The sequence below is a fragment of the Neolamprologus brichardi genome, chromosome 7 (genome assembly GCF_056152115.1).
Source record: "Neolamprologus brichardi isolate AB-2024 chromosome 7, ASM5615211v1, whole genome shotgun sequence".
Classification (NCBI taxonomy): domain Eukaryota; kingdom Metazoa; phylum Chordata; class Actinopteri; order Cichliformes; family Cichlidae; genus Neolamprologus; species Neolamprologus brichardi.
In genome coordinates, this window is record NC_142110.1 from 42679421 (window position 1) to 42704187 (window position 24767).

At 39.7% G+C, this 24767-nt stretch overlaps 1 protein-coding gene across 2 annotated transcripts; it reads right to left on the reverse strand.

Moving 5' to 3' along the window:
* Positions 1-618: 618 nt before the first annotated feature.
* On the reverse strand, positions 619-22828 carry atp2a2b (ATPase sarcoplasmic/endoplasmic reticulum Ca2+ transporting 2b). Of its 2 annotated transcripts, none has more exons than XM_087843625.1 (24): positions 22179-22828; positions 21844-21861; positions 21663-21745; positions 19333-19437; positions 17447-17585; positions 11513-11593; positions 10591-10676; positions 10128-10283; positions 9860-10001; positions 9555-9721; positions 7513-7601; positions 7255-7357; positions 7000-7131; positions 6763-6882; positions 6417-6635; positions 6187-6310; positions 5817-6028; positions 5359-5579; positions 5046-5248; positions 4771-4856; positions 4549-4682; positions 4271-4388; positions 4005-4125; positions 619-1641 (listed from the first exon to the last, which is right to left on the reverse strand). In XM_087843625.1, the coding sequence occupies exons 1-24, from the start codon at positions 22294-22296 to the stop codon at positions 1628-1630; spliced, it is 2991 nt and encodes a 996-aa protein (XP_087699751.1). In that variant the 5' UTR covers positions 22297-22828; the 3' UTR covers positions 619-1627. The 2 variants fall into 2 exon arrangements, with proteins under 2 accessions (XP_087699751.1, XP_087699750.1); XM_087843624.1 differs by having other exon boundaries at positions 2011-4125.
* Positions 22829-24767: the final 1939 nt, after the last annotated feature.

Here is a 24767-nt window from a genome sequence, read left to right on the forward strand (position 1 = left end):
TTCTGGGTTCATTTGAATTTTACCTGTGTAGCAGGTGTTACTGATCGTGTAGGTGTGCTGCTATCTATAACCTAACACTGCCACCCAGTGGAGTAACGTTATACATACGGCGAACGTGTAATGTAATTCCGTAGCTGACTTTTTGTTAACCACAAAGCTCAGGTCAGCTCAATTTAATTTATATATCCACAAATCACAACAGTAGTGGCTTCTGACCCTACAGTAATACAGAGACCCCCTATGAGCAAGCACTTACTTGGAAGTGGGAAGGAAAAACTCCCTTTTAACAGGAAGAAACTCCAGTAGTGCACACAGAGTGAAAAATGTGAGCTCAGGAAGTAGAGCAGCTCATCATCTAATTTGAAGGTTGGTGGTTGGATACCTGGTTCCTCCCGTCTGAATGCCAAATATGGTTGGGCAACATGCTAAAGCAATGTTGCTTTCAAGTGCATCAATCAGAGTGTGAATGTTAGAACTCAAGCACAGAAAAAAAGTGAGTGTATGAACGGGTACATGAAGCCTACTGCAGAAAGAGCTTTGAGCGCTCAGGTAGAGTAGAGGAAGAACCAGTCCATTTACCATAACTTCAGTACAATAATAAAAGGAAGAAGCAGACAATTCAAATGCTATGTATTTTTATTTACCTGAAATCACAACCTCAGTAATGCATGGTAACCATTACAAGTCTTCAATAATGATCGTCTTTTGTTTGTTTTTTTTAAATATGGTTACTATTGTTCTTCAACCAGGTTTCGCTGAAGAGTTTCTACCGCCCCTTCCCCCGCATTAGATCACAGTTTTACAGCAGTTCATAAAGATACATTATCAGAATTATACAGAGGCAATAAGAAAACAGAACACTGTTGTATTGCAGGATTACCAATGAATCAGTGTCAGTCTGTTGTACTCATCGCAAAAGACTTCTTCAAAGTAAATGGGTCAGTGATCAGCCTACAGTAGAGGAGTAAAATTCAAATGACTAAAGTTAAGTACAGTCAAGTTTAGCATCACTCATTTATCCACATTAATATTGTGCAAATTACCCAAACCATTACAATAAAAACAGTGATTTTTGCAATATATCTTAATGTTATCTGACTATAATACATTAGAATCTATAAATACAAACTGCAAAGCCTACATACAGCTGGAACGCATGCATGAATGTTTTTATTTTTTACACTGATGTAGACCTAAGACCATTCAACCCAGTGTTTTAAAGATTCTCTATGTGACAAGCTACCATGGAAGTTGGAAATATGTTCATCATGCAAGAGGGATCGTTGAGGCCGTTAAGAAGTTCCCTGCACACAAAACATAACAGTGTTGATGATTTAGCATCTGCACGCGGAGGTACAAGTGTCTCGAGAAGTATGTGGTCACGTGTCGTGATGCATTGGGCAAAGGAGCTAGTATAAGCTCCCAAACCCTTTTGAAGTACACCCTTACATATTTGGTCTCATTACTGTAAAACGTGTCCTAATTATTTACTTTTTTTTCCTGTCTGCACAAGGGTACATACTGCTGGTCATCATAGAGTGTCTGAGGTGTGTGAAGCCAGAGTGAGTGGACACCCTGGGTTGTAGGATGGCTGCAACTTTAGAGGCCACTCTTATATACGAAGCATTTACGAGAGCCAACCTAAAAAAGGAAGAGGAAAAACAGTTAGCACAAAACTCTTAAAAATTAAAAATGGTGACAAGTATTCCCATCATTTGTTAAACTGTACATTTTCTACCATAAGAGAAGATTTCGTGAACATAAGCAAGTGTGAGAGGGGTGAAAAGAACAGCACTCGGTGGCATTCACAGTAGTGGCATGTGGCCAAAGTCAAGTTTTGTTCTGTTTGTCTATGTACTGGTAGTCCTTAAAGACTCCTTTGCATCCCTTCAGTGACTCGTATGCTTCCCAATTTAATAACAAAACAAGACACCCATTCGTTTTGTTTTATAAGAGTCTTCTCTTGTTAATTTAGCATATCTGGAGTGTGTAAGACAAATGGATACTCACTCTAGTGACAGGGTGGCCAGTGGTAGGCATTGAGGGGGAGAAAAGAAAAAAAAAAAAAAAAAAAAGAGCACACAGCTGTTAAGAGGAACACACAAACACACACAAGCACGAACAAACCCAGGCTTCAAAACACATGCTAATGATGGGCTTTTCTCACGTCAGAATTTCCAAACACAGTGATGCTTAAGATGAGTGTAGACTGAATAGGCTCTGATCCAACAAGTACAGACTACTGTAAAGCATGGTATACCAAACAAACTAAGTCCCCTAAAGAATAGTCTAAGAGTCAAACACACAGGTTCTTATGCCATGAATAGCTCATGCCTGCAATGTTGTGCCAAGAAAACCGAAGCATTCATATGTCTGAAATGATCTGTATTCAAGTATTATATGCACATACAAAAAATGGATATGAATAATATTGAATATCATGGGTCTATATTGTATTAAATAAAGACAGAAAACACTTGATTCAAAGGGTTCATGAGTGTATTTTTCTTAAAGTAAAAAAACAAAAAACAAAAAACGACAACATTTGGGCGTTTTTTAATTTGTAATCCAAAATCCATTCATTGGAGCAGCTGCTGTATTAGTATTCTTCCTTAAAAATTTAATATTATGATCCTTTGAATCAAACGCCATGGAGATGGTAGTCACCTTACAACATCCCCACCCAGTTCTGTCTCAGAACACATACACACAAATAAAGTTAATGTCACAAATCAATACAAAATATATTCTTTAAAATGTTAGAGGGAAGAGAGATTTTGTTCGTCGTTTTCTGCACAAGCAAATAGGGGCACACCTCAGATGTTACGCTTTAGCAAGACTGTTGAGGAAAAGTATCTCAAGATGAGCAAAAGAAAAAGAAAATCTTATATTGAGGTAGCTGTGCTCTGCCCAGTGCAGAAAAACATACTTATTTTCGATCATTAATAGTTAAAAAACCAAAAACATCTATGAAGTTAATTTTCGCTCTAACGTGGGGGACCATACACAATTAAATTAGAATGAGAAACACATACAGTTCATGCTTGGTCACAGGACATGCGGCTTTTGTTTATCAAGGGTTTTCTTTTGTTGTCTTTTTTTGTTGTTAGCTAAGCATTCAAATGTTTCACTCTGAGTCCCAAACCTTCCCCCCATCCTTGTCTGCCACATGGAGCTCGTCCTCTCTGAAAGAGTTCTGAGTTTATACTGAAGACACAATGGTAAACATCAGAAAATAAATCAAGGCGGTATGTCTAAGCCACGCTGGTCAAACAATTTACAAAGCCATAAAAAAAGTTGCATAAAATAGTGTTCAGTCTCTGTACAGATCAAATTATTTCTGATATCCTAATTTTCCTTTTCATCAAGAGGGAAACAAAACAAAACAAAAAAGACCGAAATTTGCTGTTTTTACTGTAGTGACATAGGACATGTTATTCCCACCATCATTAAAATATGAACCATAAAGGCAATATTGACATGAACAAAAATAATAACTGGCAACGGTACATTTTCTTTCACACCAGCAACAAAAAAAGTCCACAGCTATGGGAGTGATGGTCTTCTAACACTCACATTTAAAGCCTCACCCATTCATTATTCCTATACCACCTCAAAACAGACGTCTTCTCAGTGTTAACATTTTATATTATTTGTTATGTGTCAAAGTTGGTCCTTTCTCTTACGCACGTGGTGGCACGCAGAGGCACACACACTAACTCTACAAATGCACACACATACACACGCACTAGCTACGCACATTACGGAAGGCAGAGAGAGAAGAGGAGAGGGAAAGAGGGAAGTGATGGCAGTGGGTGGGGAATGGAAAAGTTGAGGTTGTGCTCAAGTCAGTCAGGACCAGAACATGTCGGCCATGTTAGTGTCGCAGCTGTAGATCCAGAGGACCAAGGGGAGGGAAATGGCCACAAAGGGCCACGAGATTCCCTCCATACATGCAGACAGGGAGCAGCCTTTGGAGTTGGCAAGCGTCTCCAGGTCTTTACCGGGCTCCAGGTAGTTCCTGGCAGCAAACTTGAGCAGTTCGTCCAGTAGAATGACAGGGAGCGAGATCTTGAGCACCATAAGCCACTGGGTTAGATTCAGGGGTGTGATCTGGAAAATGATCTGGAAAAGAAGAAACAACAGAAACAGCAATGAGCAAAGTAACAGATTTAGGAAATTTGCCAACACAGCAATGTTTCTTTTCTTGTGCTCTGCATCCAGATGACAGTAAAATAAACTTTGTGTCAAAATGAAAAATAATGCTCACTGGGAGAGGTTCCACATAGAGGATGAGGAAGTGAAGGGACATGGAGAGGCAGATGGCTCCCAGCAGCCACACGTTCTCCCATGGAGGCATCCGCAGCAGGGACTGGTTCTCTGACACGCTGTGAGGAACACAGACAAATGGTGATGTTTATTAAGAAGTCACTCACTCAATCGAGAAGAAAAACTCATGAATCTTTATTTCCCAACATAACACACACACAGTTGGAGAGTGAACATAAAAGAGGAGCAGAAGATCAACAGCTGGGAAAGATGCCTAACCTATTAAGGGCATTGCACATCTCAATCGTGACCAGTACAGACAGGGCCATGGTCATCGGGTAAGGAGACTCAAACACTTTGCAGTCCATGCCCTGGTAGTCTGGATTTTCTGGACCACACTGCAGAAAATGGCTCTAAGAGGCAGAAAGAAAAAAAAGATCAGCAACGAATCAGGCATATTAAAGTGCAGCAAATTAGCATGATAGAGTTATTAAGCTCTACCAGCTGGTAAAAGGTGATCCTTGGTCCATCCTCAGCTGCAACAAACCACCAGGCAGCAGCACCAACAGTGGCAGCACCAACATAACCTGACGCACACAAAAAAAAAAAAAAATCATTCACACACAGACAATGACACAGATGCTCATGAAACAGCAATTAAAACTTAAACATACAAACGTATAGGAGTAGCAGCAGCCGTCTTGCAAATTACTTGCTGTATACAGTATAAAGCAGATGTACACATATGTACACACTCTTTGATTTTCACTACTTACATCCAATAGCTAGGTATCTGAAGAAAAGCCATCCAGAGATGAGCGGCTCACGAGCATTGCGTGGAGGCTTATTCATGATGTCCAAGTCTGGTGGGTTGAAACCTAGAGCAGTGGCAGGCAAACCATCAGTCACCAGGTTGACCCAGAGCAGTTGGACGGGAATGAGAGCTTCAGGGAACCCCAGAGCTGCAGTCAGAAAGATGCTGCACAAAAAAAAAAAAAGAGGAATGACAAATGATCAAGTGCCCTAAAACCATAATGTGTGTTTATTTCAGAAGAATGAAGTGTGTTTGTAAAAGCAAGTCATTCTCACCAGACAACTTCGCCCACATTTGAGGAGATGAGGTATCTGATAAACTGCTTCATGTTGTTATAAATGGCTCTTCCTTCCTCAACTGCAGCAACGATGGTGGAAAAGTTGTCATCAGCCAGCACCATCTCAGAGGCGGTCTTGGCCACAGCTGTGCCTGAGCCCATGGCAATGCCAATCTCAGCCTTCTTCAGAGCGGGGGCGTCATTTACACCATCACCAGTCTGAGGAGAGAATGAAAAGCAGGACAGGAAAATAGTCAGAGTTTTATAGTCTGAAATAAATGACTCGTCTGAAATTTTATCCAAGCTCTCCTTTAATCTAAGCAAAAAAGGGGAAAACAGCAGAAAACTGTGACAAAGCCAAAAGGTATAAGACATTAAAAATCTAGAAAAGAAATGGCACGGTTGGTTTTAGATGCTTTCGTGCATGCATGACTGAAGAACACCATTTTTTCTTACCATAGCTGTGATCTCATCATAGGACTGCAGATACTCAACAATCTTGGATTTATGTGAAGGCTCAACCCGTGCAAAGCAGCGAGCCTTGACCACAGCCTCTCTCTGCTGCGCAGGTGACAGATCATCAAACTCTCGGCCAGTGAAAGCCATGCTGGAAACGTCATCATCTTCTCCAAAAATACCAATGCGCCTGCAAATAGCCACAGCCGTCCCTGGAATTTACATGAGAACGCAGTAATTATTACTTCAGGCTTCTGGGAAAGAAACAAGCTGGTTAAGTTGTATTTGCCATGTTTTTTTATTATCTGTAGAGTAGCAGAGTGTTCTGATTTGTTTCGCTTTTAATTTTTCAGATACAACTGTCACATACCCTTGTTGTCTCCGGTAATCATAATTACTCGGATGCCAGCAAGACGACAGAGCCTAACAGAGGCTGCCACCTCTGCCCTGGGAGGATCCAGCATGCCCACGCAACCCACAAATGTCAGGTCAGTCTGCAAGATAAGAAAATCACAGATTAAGGAACTTAAAAAGAAAAACAAACAAAAAAAACTGCTTTCAGATAATCAAGTGATCCGATCCATCTGCTTCAGCTCTCACCTCATACTCAATAAATCGAGAGGAGTCATCTAACATCAGCTCATGTTTGTTCAGGGGATTATCTCGTGTGGCCAGAGCCAGACAGCGCAGGGTGTCCCTGCCCGTTCCATACTCTCTGATCACAGACATTAGCTTTTCCTTAATTCCAGGGGTCATGGGTACCTTGTTACTGCCTACACGAACGTGCGTGCACCTGTCAATCACTCCCTCAGGAGCACCCTATGAACAGGAACAAATCAATTAATGAGAAAGGCAAAGACCAACCTCTAAGGAAGAAAATAATTTAACATGCAGCTGTGTCAAGGCTTCAAATCCTGTAATAATGCATAGTAGTTGCATTTCTTACCTTCACAAACATCTTGCCAACTGAGGAGCGTGCTTTGTTAGGAGTACAGTACACAGACATAGACTTCCTGTCTCTGGAAAATTCCAGGGTAAACTCTTTCTTCATCAGCTGCTTGATCACCTAAATATGCAACAAAACCCAACCACCAATAAGAATTTCTCTAATAAAGTGAAAAGCTGTACATTTTTGCATACTGACAGAGAAGGAAAAGCAGACTTAAAGCATTCAATTACATACAGAATTGCAGGCGTTGGCTCGCTCAACCCTGGAGAGGCCTTTCACGTCTGTATCAAACACGTTCATCTTCTCAACCAGGCATGTGAGAGCTGTCTCTGTGGCCTCACCCACCTTCTCGTACACACCTTTGGCCTGGGAAGAAGAAAAAACAAAAAACAACCAATGTTAATGTTTTATGTGGAAATTGCCACACAAAACATGTAAATGTGATTTCACTTTAGTGTTCAAGAATCAAGAACCATTAATACTGCAAACCTCATTGAAGTCCAGCGAGGAATCATTACAGAGAGCACAGATAGAGGCCAGCTCCACCAACGCATCATACTGGGAACATTTGACTGTTTTTCCATCATGGAATCTAAGAAGAAGAAAAAAATCAGAGGAACAGTTAGGAAACTCACATTTGCAGAAACTGAAGAATGATCAAAAACAGAAATTTAGCATTTATGTCTATCTTGTATAAGATGCCCCAAATAAAACTTACATAGGCATAGAAAAAGACTGAATACTCACACTTGTCCATCTGGGGCATATGTGGAGCCGCTAACGGTGAATTCCTTTAATGAACAGTGATCGCCCTCTGCCCGATCAATGATAAACATCTAGAGGAACAAAAGAAATATTTTTGAATTTATTATAATATTTGAAACTCACATAACATATTTATTGTCTGTATAAATAACTTTTGGCTGCTCCTTTTAGGGGGTCGCTTCCATCTCCCTGCTAGGGATAGAGATACAGTGAGATGGATAGATCATCAAGTAACTTTCAGGGTTTCTGCAGTTCTGAATGTAAGAGGTACAATAAAAAAAAAAAAAGAAAAACGGCAACAGACATGTCCTTTTTCACACTACATCCACAAACCACCTCTGAGGTCTTCACCCTTTCCTCAACATCCTTTGTCCAATACATCCACCAACCCATCTCAACCATACTTCTGTAACTCTTTTGTCCAAAATGCTCAACCTAAGCTGTCTTTCTGATGTACTCATTTCATCGCTCCCAATGAAAAACTCAACATCTTCCACTATCACGTCCAGCTCAGCCTCCTGTCCAATGTGTGCAATGCTGTATTCGTTACATTATAACTCGAGCATCAAAGTCCGAAGATGGTAAAGGGGGAAAGCTGAGAGACTGATGCACACTGCATCCAGCAGATGGCATCAGACTACAATCGACATCAAAGAAACCTTCAGTCCACTCTAACATTGAACAGAGTGTAATGATGAAATGGTGAGCCAAAGCAGACACCACAAAGCGCTTTGATGGGAGGGTTCAATAAATGTCATCTTACAACAGGTTAGGACTCCACACAGGGATTCTTTGCCTAACACATAATTACAGCCTATAAATATTGCTTAAACATAAAATTAATATGGCAAAAATGTCAGAAAACAAGAGCAAGGATAACATGAGAGGAAACAAAGAGGTTTTCAGGCAGATAGCACTAGCTCTGTAAGGAATGTCATTCAGAAGTGTGCATTAATTCAAACATACATGGATTATTCATTCCACATTTGCCCCAAACTGAGAGGAGCAGAACAAAGCTGCTCAGGGGATGAAAATAGAAATATCTGAATAAAATGATGAGCTGGCATTATGGCTGCACTATCCTCAGGCACTAGCAAGACTTCAAAAGGCAGTGACGTCACTGGCTGTCCTACACAAGAACAAGAAAAAGGCACTGCACTGAAGAGAAGCCTTCGATCACTCATGGCAGCAAATTTCAGTAGTGCCCTAGTTGGACAGCAGCATCTTGGCCACTGCAGAGGTAGCTTGCAGAAAATTAAAGGATGAGCAAGGGATAGAGACACAGGGGCAGCGGAAAGAGACACAAGGTCAGTTACGCAACTACTGGTTTTGCTGCAAGTGACTAACTACTGCATACTGATCAGCATGCTGCCTGAATGAGGCTGAGAGCACTGAAAAAGATGGAAGGAAAAGGGGGGAAGAATACATATTCTGCTGTACTACAACAGACTGTAAAAAGATGCAGTATAAAATTATTCATGCACTAATAAGGGATGATAAAAAAAAGAAACACCTGTAATTCTGAATCTCATTTCATCCCCAAATATGTACAACTCAATTCTTTCATTGTGTTACTGTTAGCCATTCAGCCCGAGTAGGCTTTATTGCTCAGTAAATCACTTTGTTTAAAGATGAATTGGGGAAATTTTACAGTCAAACAGTGACACAGTGTTTAGTTAATATTACCACGATTCAGTACTGGTTGCTGGGTTCAGAGTCCAGAAAATATTAGGAAACTCCGCATTAAGTTATGTTCACTCAACATAATCACATAATGTTTAATTACAGTAGTATACCATTTAACAGATCCACAGTGAGGCATTTTTAGCACATAAACACCAATCTACAGAGATTCCAACCAGTTTTCCTCAGTGTGGACTTAGGAGTAATCCCAAAACCAAACTCAGATTCGCTGATGTGCCTAGATGTTGGTGTGACAAAAATACATTAAATCCACTAAAGATACACTACGATCCATCTTCCTTCTGTCATGCACTCAAAACGACTGCCCACTGTTTTCTTACCCTGCACACAGACATCTGATTGGTCGTCAGTGTGCCAGTCTTGTCGGAACAGATGACAGATGTACAGCCAAGGGTCTCTACAGAGGGCAAACTGCGGACAATAGCATTCTTCTTGGCCATACGCCGTGTTCCTAAAGCCAAGCAGGTAGTGATGACAGCCGGCAGCCCTGCAAAACAGCAACAGTGGAGCCACAGCAGAAAAGAGGATTATTAAGTGATGAAAATTCTTTAGTCGTCTCGTGAAGTAGTGGAAAATGAAGCAAGCATATCAAGGACAGAACTACATTTGCAAATGTCCAGCTTACCCTCAGGAATTGCAGCTACTGCAAGAGCCACAGCAATCTTGAAGTAATAGACAGCACCTCGAATCCAGGAACCTCCATGAACCGGGTCGTTGAAATGTCCAATATTGATGATCCACACAGCAATGCAGATCAGTGAAATAACCTTGAATTAAAAATTAATTTTTTATTTAAAGATCTTTTAATATCAAATGGAATAAACATTAGATTTTTATTTATTTTTAAAAAAGGCCATCCCTAATAATGTGCAAAACAATGCAATTTAAATAACCTTGGAGAGTTGCTGCCCAAACTCATCAAGCTTCTGCTGCAGGGGTGTACGCTCCTGCTCCGTTGTAGCCATCTCATCTCGAATTTTGCCAATCTCCGTGTTGCCAGCTGTGGCAACCACCACACCGACAGCCTTACCAGCTGCAATGTTGGTACCCTGGTGGAGTAATGGGGGAAAATAAAGAGGCAGTAGAAACCTAAAAATCTTAAGACAGTTTTTCCTCTTTGTCAATAACTACTTCTGTGAGACCGGTTAGAGACGCACAGAAGTAACTTTTATAAACAAATTTCAAAAACAGATACTTAAAATGTAAATAGCAGCACACTGTTGCTTTTATAGGTGTACTCTGGGTGATAGAAAAGATAGAAAGGGGGAATCATGCGCCCCCTCAAAAAAAAAAAAAAAAAAAAAAAAAGTGTAAAATGACACCAAACCACCTAAGATGGTCTAGTGAGTGACTCACTGAAAACAGCATGTTCTTCTTGTCCTGGTTGACAGCACGCGGGTCAGGCACTGGGTCTGTGTGTTTGATCACAGACACAGACTCTCCTGCAGGTAGAGGAAAACAAAAGATAAGAGAATGGGAAGCAGACGCAGAGTTTCTACACAGCAGAGCATGTAGTGGTACTTGTGATGGTTGGTTGACATTTTGGGCAGATATGTGCAGAAAAGGCTTTGCAGCTGACTGAGCAGGCCCGACAATTATCAAATACTGCAATTCCACTGCCTTTCAAACCCCTCATCCGATGTGTGTATGTCTCTGTGTGTAATCAACTGTGCAAGACTGCACATTTTCTGATAGAGTAAGGCAGGGAGCATTTGACAGGCGGCATGGCCATGAATGGGGAAGGAAAGAGGGGAGAAAAATAGCTCAAACACTAAAATATCCCATGGAATTTGCTACCAATTAAGGCAGCAGAGCAAGACAAGCGATTTAAGGACTTGGTTCACATAAACTCTTCTCCCCTACATTTTCCATCCTTCAATATTCTCCCCTTCTATTTTTCTTTCCATCTACCTCATTGTCCAATTATCCACCCACAGAATCATCCATTTACCTTTTATTCACATCACTCATTTCATTTTTGTCACAGCTGAGCAGCCATGACAACTGAGTGCAATGAAAATGTGCAGAAAAGGGAGACAAGGTGCTTATTCCTGCTGTTACATGTCTGGGTTGATCAAAAGGTCAGAGGTAGCCGGGCAAAAAAAAAAAAAAAAAAAAAGCAGAATGCGTGAACAAGAAAGAAACCATAAAATATAAAGCTATGGAAACGCATTAAAAGATGGTGGTATATGTACAATCACTCTTTGTGGGTATGACACAGAGCTCACAAATACAAAATAAATATTTAAAAAAGCAAATGGCTGAACTCTGAAATTACCTGTAAGAATCGACTGGTCTACCCTCAGTGTGGTTGACTTGATAGAAGTGAGCCTGATGTCTGCAGGCACTTTATCGCCGACTGTGGAGAAAAACAAGACAGGAGATAACTAAGTACCTCTTAACAACTTAAATGCATCTTTGAATGGGACTGACAACTAATGAATAGATACTTTGAACAATGCAACTTACAAAAGCAGTTTTGTAATTATTCGATGCAACATTATGCTGAGGCATGCACATACCCCACATGTAAAAATACTCTACTAAATTTAGAGTATTTTATCATAAAAAGGAAAACCTGGGTTAAAAGCTATAAATAAATATTAATCATCACACACAAATGCTAAACACATGAACTGCCATGTTATCCCATCTCATGCTCCCTGGGAGTAATAAAATAATCAAACTCAAGCCTGAGAGCGCCGTGAATTCAAAAATTATTAATGTTCCACTCATCTCCTGCACAGGATGCAAGTAGATCGCTGCTCATTCTTTCCACTAACACAGGGCTTCAGTGAGCCCCAGTAACACGATCACAAAATGTAAATACACACCAAATTTCAAACTAGTGTTTTCTCTGTATAAAGACAGTAAGTACAATTAAAGCAACAGACTTTTATTAGCAACCACTACTTTGTACAATTTCCTCATGCAGGTGGGTCTGATCTGCAAAGACTTACTGAACATTTCAGGGATGAGGCTGGAAATACAAACATTTAAAAAGTCTTACTAGACTTGTGCATCATGTATCAAACTTTACCTTAAAAATAAAACAATGTTTTTTTAAATTAAATGTTGTTGTTTTTTAAAGCCACTTTGGATTCAAATGAACACTAACACTACTTTCATCATGCACTAAAACATCACATGGCCTAAAAGTGTAAAGGTAAAAGCAATGACCCAGAAGCTCTTAAGAGACCCCTGGATAATGGAGAGTGATGACAGACTTGTAAACCAACCCTTGGGCCTGCGGTACCCTTCAGAGAAGAGGAAGAGAAAGAGGATGTAGGAGAGGAATGGGAAGAGGGATTAGATGAGTCCTGCAAACCACACATCCAAAAATGGGAAAACTATTTTGATCAGTTGAAAACATGCAGCTGGATTTGAAGAGGGGGGATAGTAAAAAAGTTTTTTTAAGCAAGGAAAACCCGTTTTACGTCAGATAAGCTGAAATAGAAACAAATATGACACGTCCTTGCATACAGATAGTTCGTTAATTCAGACAAGTCTCGTGAATTTGTGACAGCTTTTGCCACCAACAGAATTAAGCGAGGAAATTCTACTTAAAACTAAACCGATATAAGCTGATCACCACACCATTTCACATCATGTGCACAGCACACAATTCATATAAAAATGTTATTACTGTAGCGTGTTAATGCTGGGTTCATGTTAAGTGTAATGCTCGTGGACTGCACCAGCTGTACTACCAAATTTGGTTCTGTAGTTGTCCAAACACTGTCAAAATCCTTATCACCGTCACCTGCCTGCAAACAAAATACCATTAACAGATATGAGACAGTGAAGAAGATGAACAAGTGCAGTATGGGGGAGGACAAAAAAGAAATTAAGGAACTGTAGTCACTGGAAATATTAGAAGGCCCTGTGGGACTTTTAAAACTCACTAATTAGAAAACCTCCTACCTTAGAGTAACAGTGAAGCATGTCGCTATTTTCAATCCACTGGTGTATACTAGGAATAAGGTCACAGCAAGCAGACTAACCCACTTTCACAGACAAATACACAGAATACTCTGCCTACAACCACAGACTATAAATGCTATTCAACAGTAACCCTTAACTGAATACATTACCCCATGACAAACGATGTACAATATGTTCATCATCATTACAATCTTGCTTATCTGGGAATTGTGATCGTATTACAATTCCAAAAGGAAAAGTATGCATTAGTTAGTATTAGATCAATAAGCATAAACTGCAGTTAACAGTGCCTCTGTGCAGTGGCTGTTTCCTTTTGTTAAGAGTAATTACTGTAAATATTTTTCAATTATCTACAAAAAAAATTGCTGCAGTCACCCAGGACTGCAGCTGTATCAACTTAGAGGCATTTTATTTTTTCCAGAGTGGACAACCCCTGGGATTGGGACCCCCTTCCTTTCCCTTGTGAACAAAATGGTTTTATCTGTATTATCTGCTCCCTTGAGTGCAGGACAAATGTCAGGCAGCAACTTAACCGATAAGGCCACATCAGTTTCTAAAGACAGAAGCTGTTTTCAGACACTATTCAGGGTCTGTGTTCCCACTTTCCAACCTTATCGTGGTCCAAAACCATGATTCAATGTGACTTTAAAATATAGCCTGAATTTCAGGATGTATGAATCTGTCTGTAATCAAGACAAGCACCCACTCACAGGGGGTCCAGTGAAACTTTCGCAGCCTTAGGGGACTGTATATTTTCTCTCCCAGTGACACAGACTCTGATGTGCTAGCACGTAGGCTTCCAGTCTCCTGGGAACTTTCATGAGTTCATCCACCTCCCCAATGACTCCTCTACTTCTTTTAAGAATTGGGGGGGGGGGGGGTCAAGACAACCCCTGAGGACAAACACAGGACATTGTCCATTCATGTAATGTGTAATGTTACAACAATGGATCAATACTTTTGTCAACTTTTCTGTTCTCCTTAATTTATTCCTCTTCCTCTCTCATGGCTAAAAATCAACAAAGAAATACCTAGAGGTGATGACAACAAACAGGCCATCCTGCACTCCTGAAAATGAGAGGAAATTTGGCCATCTGGAGCAGAAATGATTCATCAAATTGAATCTGTATCTTTTCTACATGTTACATCCTGTCTAGTCTCTTCCTCTGGGCTAAAGCACATTAATGGTGACCACTGCCCAAAGGCTGTGGTTAAAACTGTAAGTCAATGAGAACAGAGCTGATGGGTTTTATATGTCAAGAAAGAAAAAAACAAAACAAAGAATTGTCTGTTACGTCAGTCGAGTGCTGGAAGCAAATAAAACGAGTACATTAACGCAGGAAACTAAATACACAGTTAAGAGAACAAAGCCTATAAAATAAGTCAGCTGCTGCTACACTGACACCAATGTGTTTTCATTTCAAAAAGATTTTAACGAGAAAGTTGATCTCTAAAAGATGAGCATTTTAGCAGTTGGCTACACCAACAGCCATCACGTTTTTTTGGCATGCCCTACTTCAGATGTTAAAAATAGTTCAAGCCCTGCATTCCACATTTTTAATCAATCATTAACCAAAAAATGAAAACGAAAGATGCAAGTTGAATTTTGTGAAAATAACAGGTCAGTAATTGCATCAGCAAACTCTTGTTTACATTCCTCAGTGAGGTCTGCCCCACAGTTTGAGTACACTGGTACAAACTAACACACCTGAAAATATTTATGATAGATAACGGTGAAACACGCAGGCTAACTGTTTGTTCAATGTGTGCTTATCACACCAATTTTTTAATAGGACAATTTCCAGAGTGATTTTATGGAGTTTTACATCAGCCTTTCTGGCCTTTTTTATTTTATTTTATTAAGTAGGAGAAAGACTCTACTCACACTGGAAAACGCAACAATGACTGTTGGGTAAACCATTTTTTTCCCTCCCCATTTGCTGAACTTCTGCTCAGAGTTGATTTCAAACTACCACCATGTTAATCAGTCACTGTTGTGGCTGCATTTTTAATATAATGGATGGCCAGTGTGTTTAGCCTGAACTTTGCATATCAGAGCTCCATAAAACATCAACTCATCCTACCAATTTGTGTTTACTGCTTTCAGTTTTGAATGTTGATATATCGGAGACATTTTTAATGTTTGTTTTAACAGTAGTTTTAGAAAAGCAAGAGCATCTAGTAACAGCTTGCTCTTCTCAGTAGCAGCAGCTATACCCAGACAATGCCAGATCCTGACCCTCCTCTTGCTCACAAAAATTACTCAGACTGGATTTTTGTTTAATATCAGCTGTGAGACAATTTAATTTAATAATGAATAACTAACTAGTGTTTCTGTTGAGACAATTTTGAGATAGAAACTGCTCTTATGGATTATAGTGAGTAAAAAGAGAGCAAGAGTGAGAAAGAAATGTATACAAATGAAGGACTGCAAGGCACATAACCAGAGCAATTCACACACTCAGCACACACTTCAGCTTAGCACTTCACAACTGGTCTGACAAAGCATCTGAGATTGTGAAAGAAAGATATAAACCACATGCACCCCAGTCCAGCAGGGTACTTTGCAACTGACATTATACCCATCACTATCCTGCTTTATAACACATACAACTTACTGGTTTGACAAGCTGGTTTCCCCAACACTGATAACAAACATATGCACACAATTTGTTAATCATGTTATTGTCAGTACTCAAGGAACCATTTACCTCATTAATGGCCACGCAAACATCCTGTTATCACAGACCCTAAATCCCACTGATCTAACTGCATTGATAAAGCTTGCAAAGTGGGCTGTTTGAATTAGTGACAGCCCACTAAAATGTCAGATTTGCTGATGGGACACTGAACATGGCATAATTGTTGAATATATGGTGATATATGTTAAAGTACTTCATACTTATCTTTAGTGGATCTATTCATGTCAGACAGGCAGAACCAATTACATTTTGGTTCATCTTCGCTCATTTTGTCATGATATGATGGATGCATTTGTAACTTAGGTAGACTGAAGCACAACAGGGGCCAAGCACTCTGTGTAATCAACAAGCAGTAACTGGAAAGTGGCCATACAATTCCATCTCGTTTTTAAATTACCTTCAATCCGTGATTCATTATCATTTGTTGGAAGCCATTAGGTTTCAGTTTTGTGATTTATTTTGGAAAACTAATATTCTCTTAACTGTGGAGAATGGTTTTGTCACTGCTGCCATCTCGTGTATTCAAAATTGATACACATTTACAAGAAACAGCTGTCCAACAATAACAAATGAATGCACCTCCACAACGTCCACAGTTAAAGAAATATTGTTGACCAAATGGCAAATTTTAAAAAAGAAAATAAAAAGTGAATATAACCCATCAGGTTATACTGGGATTGTTTTTCAAGTACAAATCTGTCAGAGCACAGCATTTACTTTAAAGGCAGTGGATCCTCATTCATTCTACAACCGTTCTGTAAGCTTGTGATAAACATTACAGACACACTCCACTAAGCTTTCCTCTGGAATAAAGGGAAAAAATATACAACCCAAGACAGAGTACAAGAACAAAGATAAAAGATAAAAAGAGACCAAATGAAGTCTTGGTAAGAAAACACACAACACAGAGTAATGGGGAGCAGTGACGCAAAACGCATAAACATGTGTGGCTCTATCCAAGCTGAGGTCAGCCAACTAACGCTCAGTAACAGATTGAACCTCTGCTCTTGTATTGCATAATTTACTTGGTACTACAATTATTCTGAAATAGTCTAGGAAGATAAACAGGATGAGAGATCAGCTGTGTGTCTACATGTTGAACACTGTAAAAAGTACATCATAACTGGTTATGTTTACAGAGCTGTACATATCTTATGTTTAACAATAGCACATGACTGCTGGACTACAGCCATGCTTTTAAACACCTTTAAGTTTTTAGATAAGAATTACCAATACTGCATGCAATCAGTTTAAAAAAAGGAAACTAAAACCAGATACTGATGTAGACCAATCAATAGGAAATTACATTCTATCCTGTTAGAAAAGCATGGTGAAAAACCATGAATAAATCTAACAATCGTTATGTTGCTTTGCACTTCCTGTTGCGATTTCAATGACCTGAACCAAAGCGACAAAAAGATGAAAAACTTCTCACAATATATCCTGAACAGTGTGTTTAATTTTGTTGTTTGGCTACCTTACTTCTTTCATGACAACCTGACAGCATCTAACAACATCTGGAATATTATTTTATATTAGTGTACACCTGATATTTTTAGTCTTACCTGCCACCTCCACAATGTCTCCAGGCACAATGTCCCTTGCCTTGATTCTCTGGACACTCTTCCTATCCTGGCGGTACACCTTCCCCATCTCTGGCTCATACTCCTTAAGGGCTTCGATGGCATTTTCTGCATTTCGTTCCTTAAAAGTAGAAACAGGAATTTGACTTAAAAACAAGCCAGCACCACACATGCAGCTCAGAGGCTGAGGATGAAAAGGGAGGTGAAACTAAAACGACTCTCGGACAGTCAGTGTACAGCTATTCACAATGTACATAATGGAGAGTGGAGAGTTATCTTTATGTAAGCAAACCGACAAAGTGAACTAAGAGAGGAAGTGAAGCAGAGTAAACACTGTGGTGTTGCAAAAGGCTGAAATAGTAGGAATGCTACATTTTCAGAAGTGAAACACTTTACAGTTACCTTCAAAGGACCCCCATTTTATGTAAAACTGTCCTTATTTTACATACTACAGCTGCATTTTTACATCAGTTTTCCCAAATATTCCTTTCAGTCTCACTATTTTCCTTCCTTACCATTCTTCACTTTACTTTTCTTTGTCTGGCTGATTGCTTACAGACTGCATAGTTTGAGTGGCAACTCTTAACATAGCAGTAAGTAGGCTGCACATGAATAGACATAACAAGACCAGGCACACAAGTTATGGCCTTTGTAAGGGAGCACAGAAAAATGGATACAAAGCTCTTAAAATGGCTGCCGGTAAAGGTGAGGCCAGTTAAGGGAAGCTAAGCAACATATACAAAACTACAGGCGCCAAACCACCACCAACATGATAAGCAGCAAACAGATCATCTTTCCATTCTACATCATTGTGGCTTTGTAGGAATAAGCAAAGGCAAACAGGCACTTAACAGCTCACCATTTACACAAGCCTCAGCAGGACTGTTCAACGAACATTTACTTTTACAGGCAATCCAGTGGAGATACACCCGCATACCAGGTGTGTTTGACAAAATATAGTGTGGTGTGGTTTATAGTCACATAAATAAATCAAAATAGTAAATTGGAATTTTATCCCCAGGTGGTTTTAACAAGCAAATGTGCAGTTTGGATTACATCAGCACCGAGTGAGAGACGAAAACCTATTTAACAAAACGCCTGATCTTTCAATCCTGACCCCAGGGAAGAAGTTAATTTGTCTACAGATATTAAGCACAGTTTATCATGAAGGGCTATCCCTAGTTGTTCCTCAGACATTGATAAACCTTTGATAAAATTATCTATTAAATAAACAAGAAGCCAATAAAACATTATGTCTGGTAAGTTATGTTTAGTTCATTTCTGAAATGTTGTTTGGATCTTACAAAAACAAAACAAAAAACACAGGCAATATCGGGGGAAAAAAATCCAAACTAGTCTTGATGTAGTCTAACAACTGATACTAGGAATACAAGGGTTGATGGAGAGGGGACAGATTTATTCTGACTGCAAAGCATACGTAGGATGAGGAGACAGAAAGAAGTGCAAATAAGTTGTCAGATAATCTGAATAATGGAGACTGGTAATCTGATCAAATCTTTGTCCATAACATTATTAGTTTCCTCTTAAGAGAGACTTCTACAAGCTACACAACATCTATGCATATTTTTGTGATATTAAGCTTTTTAATGGCACGATGAATAACTGGCAAGACAGAAACTGGTAGGGGAAGCAAACTACTCCCTGCTCACCCCACTAAGCACCATTTAGTAGATTTGGTTAAAATTGTATAAGTAGAGTTACTTGCTAAGCTAAGTGTGATGTTATGTGGAAAACTTATCTGCTTACAAGGAAGCCGAGTATTCATAACAGTACATGAAAATTTCACTCAGGTAGCCAAGTTTTAATGACCCATGCGAAGTCAGATTCAAAACTGCAATTTCGTTTACCTGCCAAACTCCTACAATGGCATTTGCGATGAGAATAAGAAGGATAACAAAAGGTTCCACAAAGGCTGTAACGGTTTCTTCTCCCTCTTCAAACCAGGCCAGGACCTGCAGACAAAACAGAAATTAAGGGAATCAAACACAATGCAAGCAATTTATATTTAAGTGTGAGCTATAAGTAACACTAAAGTCCCTGGCCTGGGACGATATGGCATCTTTTTACCCAAGAACACCCAATAATGAATATTCTAGCATATGTCAGAAAAAGTATTTACACAGAATTATATTTTAGATTATTCACTGAAGTTGTATCATTTAAGTTTACTTTGTTTCACAGAGTTGCAAGAATGTTGACTCGAGTAGAACAAGCTTGCAGGCTTGATGGTGAAGATGCAGTGCCTAAATTCACAAAACCTGCCCCTTTACAACCAAATCAAAATACAAAGGACTTTTGAAATCACAACATGAAACAGAAATATCAGAGCTGAACACCACATTGCGTCATTCACATGAATGGAGAAAAGGGAGGTGAAAAGGTCACAGCTATTTTCAGCTGATTGTCTATTTAATGGCCCAAGACAAATAGCTCCACAAGCGCAGTGACTCCAGCTTTATTTCACATGAAATGTTACAACCCTTTTATAGAACAAATATTATAAAAGAACTCAATAAATCAATTAAATGTGAGAAACCAGCAAACATAACCTCACAGCCAAACAAAATTAAACAAGTCAAACTGTGGCTTAAACTGAATATTTATTTATGATCAGTTACTTACAATTTGGACTTGAGGCCTTTCAACCAACTTTCTGGACAATAGTAATTGTCAGGTTCGTGTTGTTATTTCCTTACACTGTTTGCAATGAACTTTGCCTGTTGGTGGAGTTGTGCTAGAATCTCACTTTGCCTTAAGAGTGGTTGGAAAAATTATTTTTAATCATCAATAATCATTTAAAATTTTATGATTATACCAAGCCAGCTTCTGACAGCATTGCGAACGGGGCCAAGTGTGTGAGAGGGTATTAATCACTTTCCCTTCTTTTAGAAACTGTGCCAGGAGAGAAGTGTGTCAACTGCCTCTCTCCTACTCCAACCTATTTCAACACTGCCAATCAAACATCAAATTTAGACTTTATACTAAAGAAATTTACACTCCACCCATCAGTTCCTGAATGTTTTAATGTAACATCTAACAAATGTCTGCATATAACTTCATATTCACACTGAAGTAAATGTAAATGTGTCTGCATGTGGTGTGATTGAGAGCCGGCCGAGTACTACAGCTGATAATTTATAAGCTCTGAAAAGCATAGCTGGCTGTTGTCACCATGCCTTGGTGTCTCAGGATAGTCTGAGCCAACGGGAGAGTGGCCAATCCTTGAGTAGAAGCAGAGCCACAGGATACTCAACCTACCACTGTGTCAAGCATACTCTACGCTGGGGATCGCCACTTATCGGTGGCAAGAATATAAAGCATTCAGAAGTTATGTTTGTTCATACCGGACAAGTAATGACTCCAAATATTAGTCCTCGCTATACTCTAGCAGTATGTTAACACCAGTAAAATCAATCACCACTGAAGTATACCAACTTCTCATGTGTCTGTTGCCTTCTCTCTTTATAACAGCCAAGTGTTTGCTGCTCTTGTCAACAACACGCCACGCATTCAGACTTGTTACAGTGGCAGATTCACCCATTCTCAAACTGCCTCAACGTCAGTGCTCCTTTTGAATTACAGACTTCTGGAGCCTTGATGTGTTAACAAAATCTCTATAAAAACAACATGCTTGAAGAAGCCACGATAATTTATGATTAGCTTCAAGAGCAATGCCGTGTTTGCACAGAATCAGAAAAACAAAAATATGAATCTGGGTTTTGTCACCAGACAAATTCTGGGTGACTTTCTTTCCTATTTTGAACAGTTTTCTTCCTAAGCTATAATCTGCACAGAATCAATTGCAAAATGTAGGCTGACAAAGCTGAACTGTGGAGAGAAAAGGGGGGGAAAAAGCTTTCTAAACTCATCACTGAGCGGTTGAAAGAAGGATGGTGGTAGAAATGAACATAAATGATGTTGAACTAGCTGAAAGCCAAGTTTTAGTATTACATTTTGTACTCAACGCTAAGTAATCAGTCTTGAGGTGAGCGCTTCTATTCAAGTATTCCATATGAATGACTCTCTCACTATTCTATCATTAAAACTCTGCCAGTAAATGACTTCTACAAGTGTCACATCCTCTTCACTGATTATTACCACTATGAATAGCCAGTATTGTCTGAAAGACAACTGCACACATCACCCGCACTGCTAACATAACATGTGTTATACTTACAAACGATATGCAGGCAGCAAGTAAAAGGATCCTCACAAGCAAATCTTCGAACTGTTCAATCACTAGTGCCCAAAGTGATTTACCTGGGGGGGGAGGGTTAACATCAAACTTAAGTGTGATACATTTTAAACATATGCATGTCATTTTGCGACCCCCCAAGCATACAGGATGGTTCACTCACCCTCCTCCGCTGGTAGTTCTGTAGATCATCCCATTCATACCGAAGGCAAAAAAGGTGGACAAGCAGTTAAAGTTAAGCAGTTGACACACAATAGCATATTTCAGCACAAGTGAAGTACATCAACAGCCACTGATACTGTAGTAGGATGATAAAGACAAGTTGCTCATAAAATTGGTCACAGAAGAGATGGTTTCCAGTATTTCAACATGCACATGGTGACGTAAGCTTCCTTTTTGCTCTTTCGCCTGTTACATATCTGGAGCCATGGGCCATAACGCGGCGCCGGGAGAATAGCTTCTTGTTTTTGAACAAACCTATGTAAACCAGCTCCTTACCGTTTGGCCCATATCGTTCCCGTTGTTTCTTCACTTCTTCTAAACTCAGACCCGTGCTTTCGTTCACATTAAAAAAGCTGTAAACTTCTTCCACCGTCTTTGTGTGTGCGTTGTCCATGGTGAATGGCCACTTGAGGACACCGCTTAGTTGGCTGGTTCCAACCTCAACCTATCAAGGTGGGTTTTCTAACTCCCCCTCCTTCGGTGTCACCGTAATTGAAATTTAAAAATAGATATATATTTAAGCGGAAACCCACGGCGATGAGTGTTACGAGCTAAGTAGTTCCAACACAGGATAGCACGGCGCACAGGTGTACTGCGAGAGTGGACAAATTAGCGGCTCCCGGGTTAGCGAGCGGCTAACTGGCTAAAGCTAGCTAACTATTGCCTCTGGTCCTTGGGCTCTGCTTGAATTCGCCGGCTTTGCTTCGCTAGCTGCCTCGTGAGACCTTGGAGGAAAAAAAAAACATATCAACGCTGCTGTCTCAGCTAGATGTTGTTAATGTTGTCCCTTTCATTTAAAACAGCGAATCCCGGAAAAATTGCGTCCGAATGGATGATTTAAACATGTGGGTAAGTTGCAGCTTGGCTCCCGTCGCCCGCTTTGCCTGTGTGTTGCGGAATCAGCAGCGTCCTCATCAGCACCAATCGCGTTTCTTCTCGAATGCGGTGTTCAGTGTCCGCATGTGGAATCACCTCATTGGTTGGAGATACCGGAAGTCCTTCTCGCTCTCTTACGCACACACTCCATGCTTTTCGTAATTGCACGGTGGGAACAGTACACTGGAGCATGTGTTTGGTCAGTTTGTACATGTGACAGTGAGTCGGAATGATTTTCAATCGTATCTTAAAAAAATATTTATGTAATTGATTTTTAGTGTAAGGACATGATTTGTTATTCAACTATCGTAATTTGCATGTTTTTTTGAGGCAAATTGTACTTTCATAATAGAACATTCCAGAAAAAGTAACAGTCCGAAAACAGATCTTCACCATTATTTGTAAATAATTAGCTAATGCAAATCAATTATTTAGTATTTCCGCTCTCCTCTTTTCAAAATAATAACACATAAAGTTTTAAAAATTGCCTAAAATCTTGTGCTATAGGATATTGGTTATAATACATATACACAGTGCTGTGGGTGAGCCCCCCCCCCCCCACACACACACACACACACACACACACGCACGCACACCTTTTTGAGTTTCATTAATCACACCCAGATCTGATTACTGCCAGACCCTTATGAATTAATAAAATTATTAGCCAAAGACAAATAGAGTAAATACAAAAATTCTTTTTTAAAAATGGTTATTTCATTCATTGAGTCATTCTGTCATTTAAAGTCAGTCTGAAAAGGGTTACAAAGTTACTTTGAAGGTTGTGGGACTCCAGGAAACCACCATGGGTGTAAACCCATTATCCACAGATGGAGAGACCTTGGAGCAGTAGTGAACCTTCCCAGGAGTGGCCGGTTTACCTATTCCAAGAGTGCATCAATGACTCATCCAGGAGGTCACACAAGAACCCAAAACAACATCTAGAGAACTGCAGGCCTCACTTCCCTCAGTTAAGATTCGAGTTCATGATTCAACAATAAGAAAAAGATGCAAAAATGGCATTCATAGGAGAGTTTCAAGGAGAAAAACACTGCTAACCACAAAGAAGACACACTGCCAAAAAACATTTTGATGACCCCCAAGACTTTGCGGAAAATTAAACCATGAATTCTGCTCTCTGCCAAAAGATTTTGAAAGAGAATGTCCAGCCATCAGTTGTTACCCTTAAGCTCAAGCACACTTGGGCAATACAGCGGGACAATGAACTGAAACACATCAGCAAGTCCACCTCTGAATGACTATAAAAGAAAAAGAAAAAAAGAAAAAACATCAGGCATTGGAGATCACTATTCAAAATCTGGACTTAAATCCGATTGAGATCGTTGGTATGACCTTAAACAGGCTGTTCATGCTCAAAAACCCTCCAATGTGGCTGATTTAAGAAGAGTGGGACAAAAATTCTGCACTGTGGAAGACTCACTGATAGTTACTGCAAATACTTGATTGCAGTTCTTGCTTCCAAGGGTGGCAAAACCAGTTATTAAGTTGAGGGTTACTTTTTCACATGGGCTAGGTAGCTTTGGATAGAAATTTTCTTCCCCTTATCAAATGATGTCATCCTTTAAAAACTGCCTTTTGTATTTCCTCCAGTTATCTTTGTCTAATAGTAAAATTTCTAAAACAAGTTTGGCAAATATGCAAAAGAAAGAAAGAAAGAAAATAAATAAATCTGGAATGAATGATAGAATGATAGCAGTCTGGAGTCACAGATTTATTCTCCAAATAAAATAATGGGATTAATACAAGATTTGTTGATGTAGAGCACAAGTGACACTTGATGATGCCATGAAAATGCTTACTTGCTTATTGTAACAAATTAGGTGTGTAATTTGACAGTGTTGACTCCAAGACCTTAACTAGCCAATTGTAAGAGGTGCTACACTACACTGTGAAGAGATAGACTGCTACTGAATCTGTAACCAGACCAAAGCAGTGGAGATGTGTGTAGATGCTATGTTCAGTAACGGA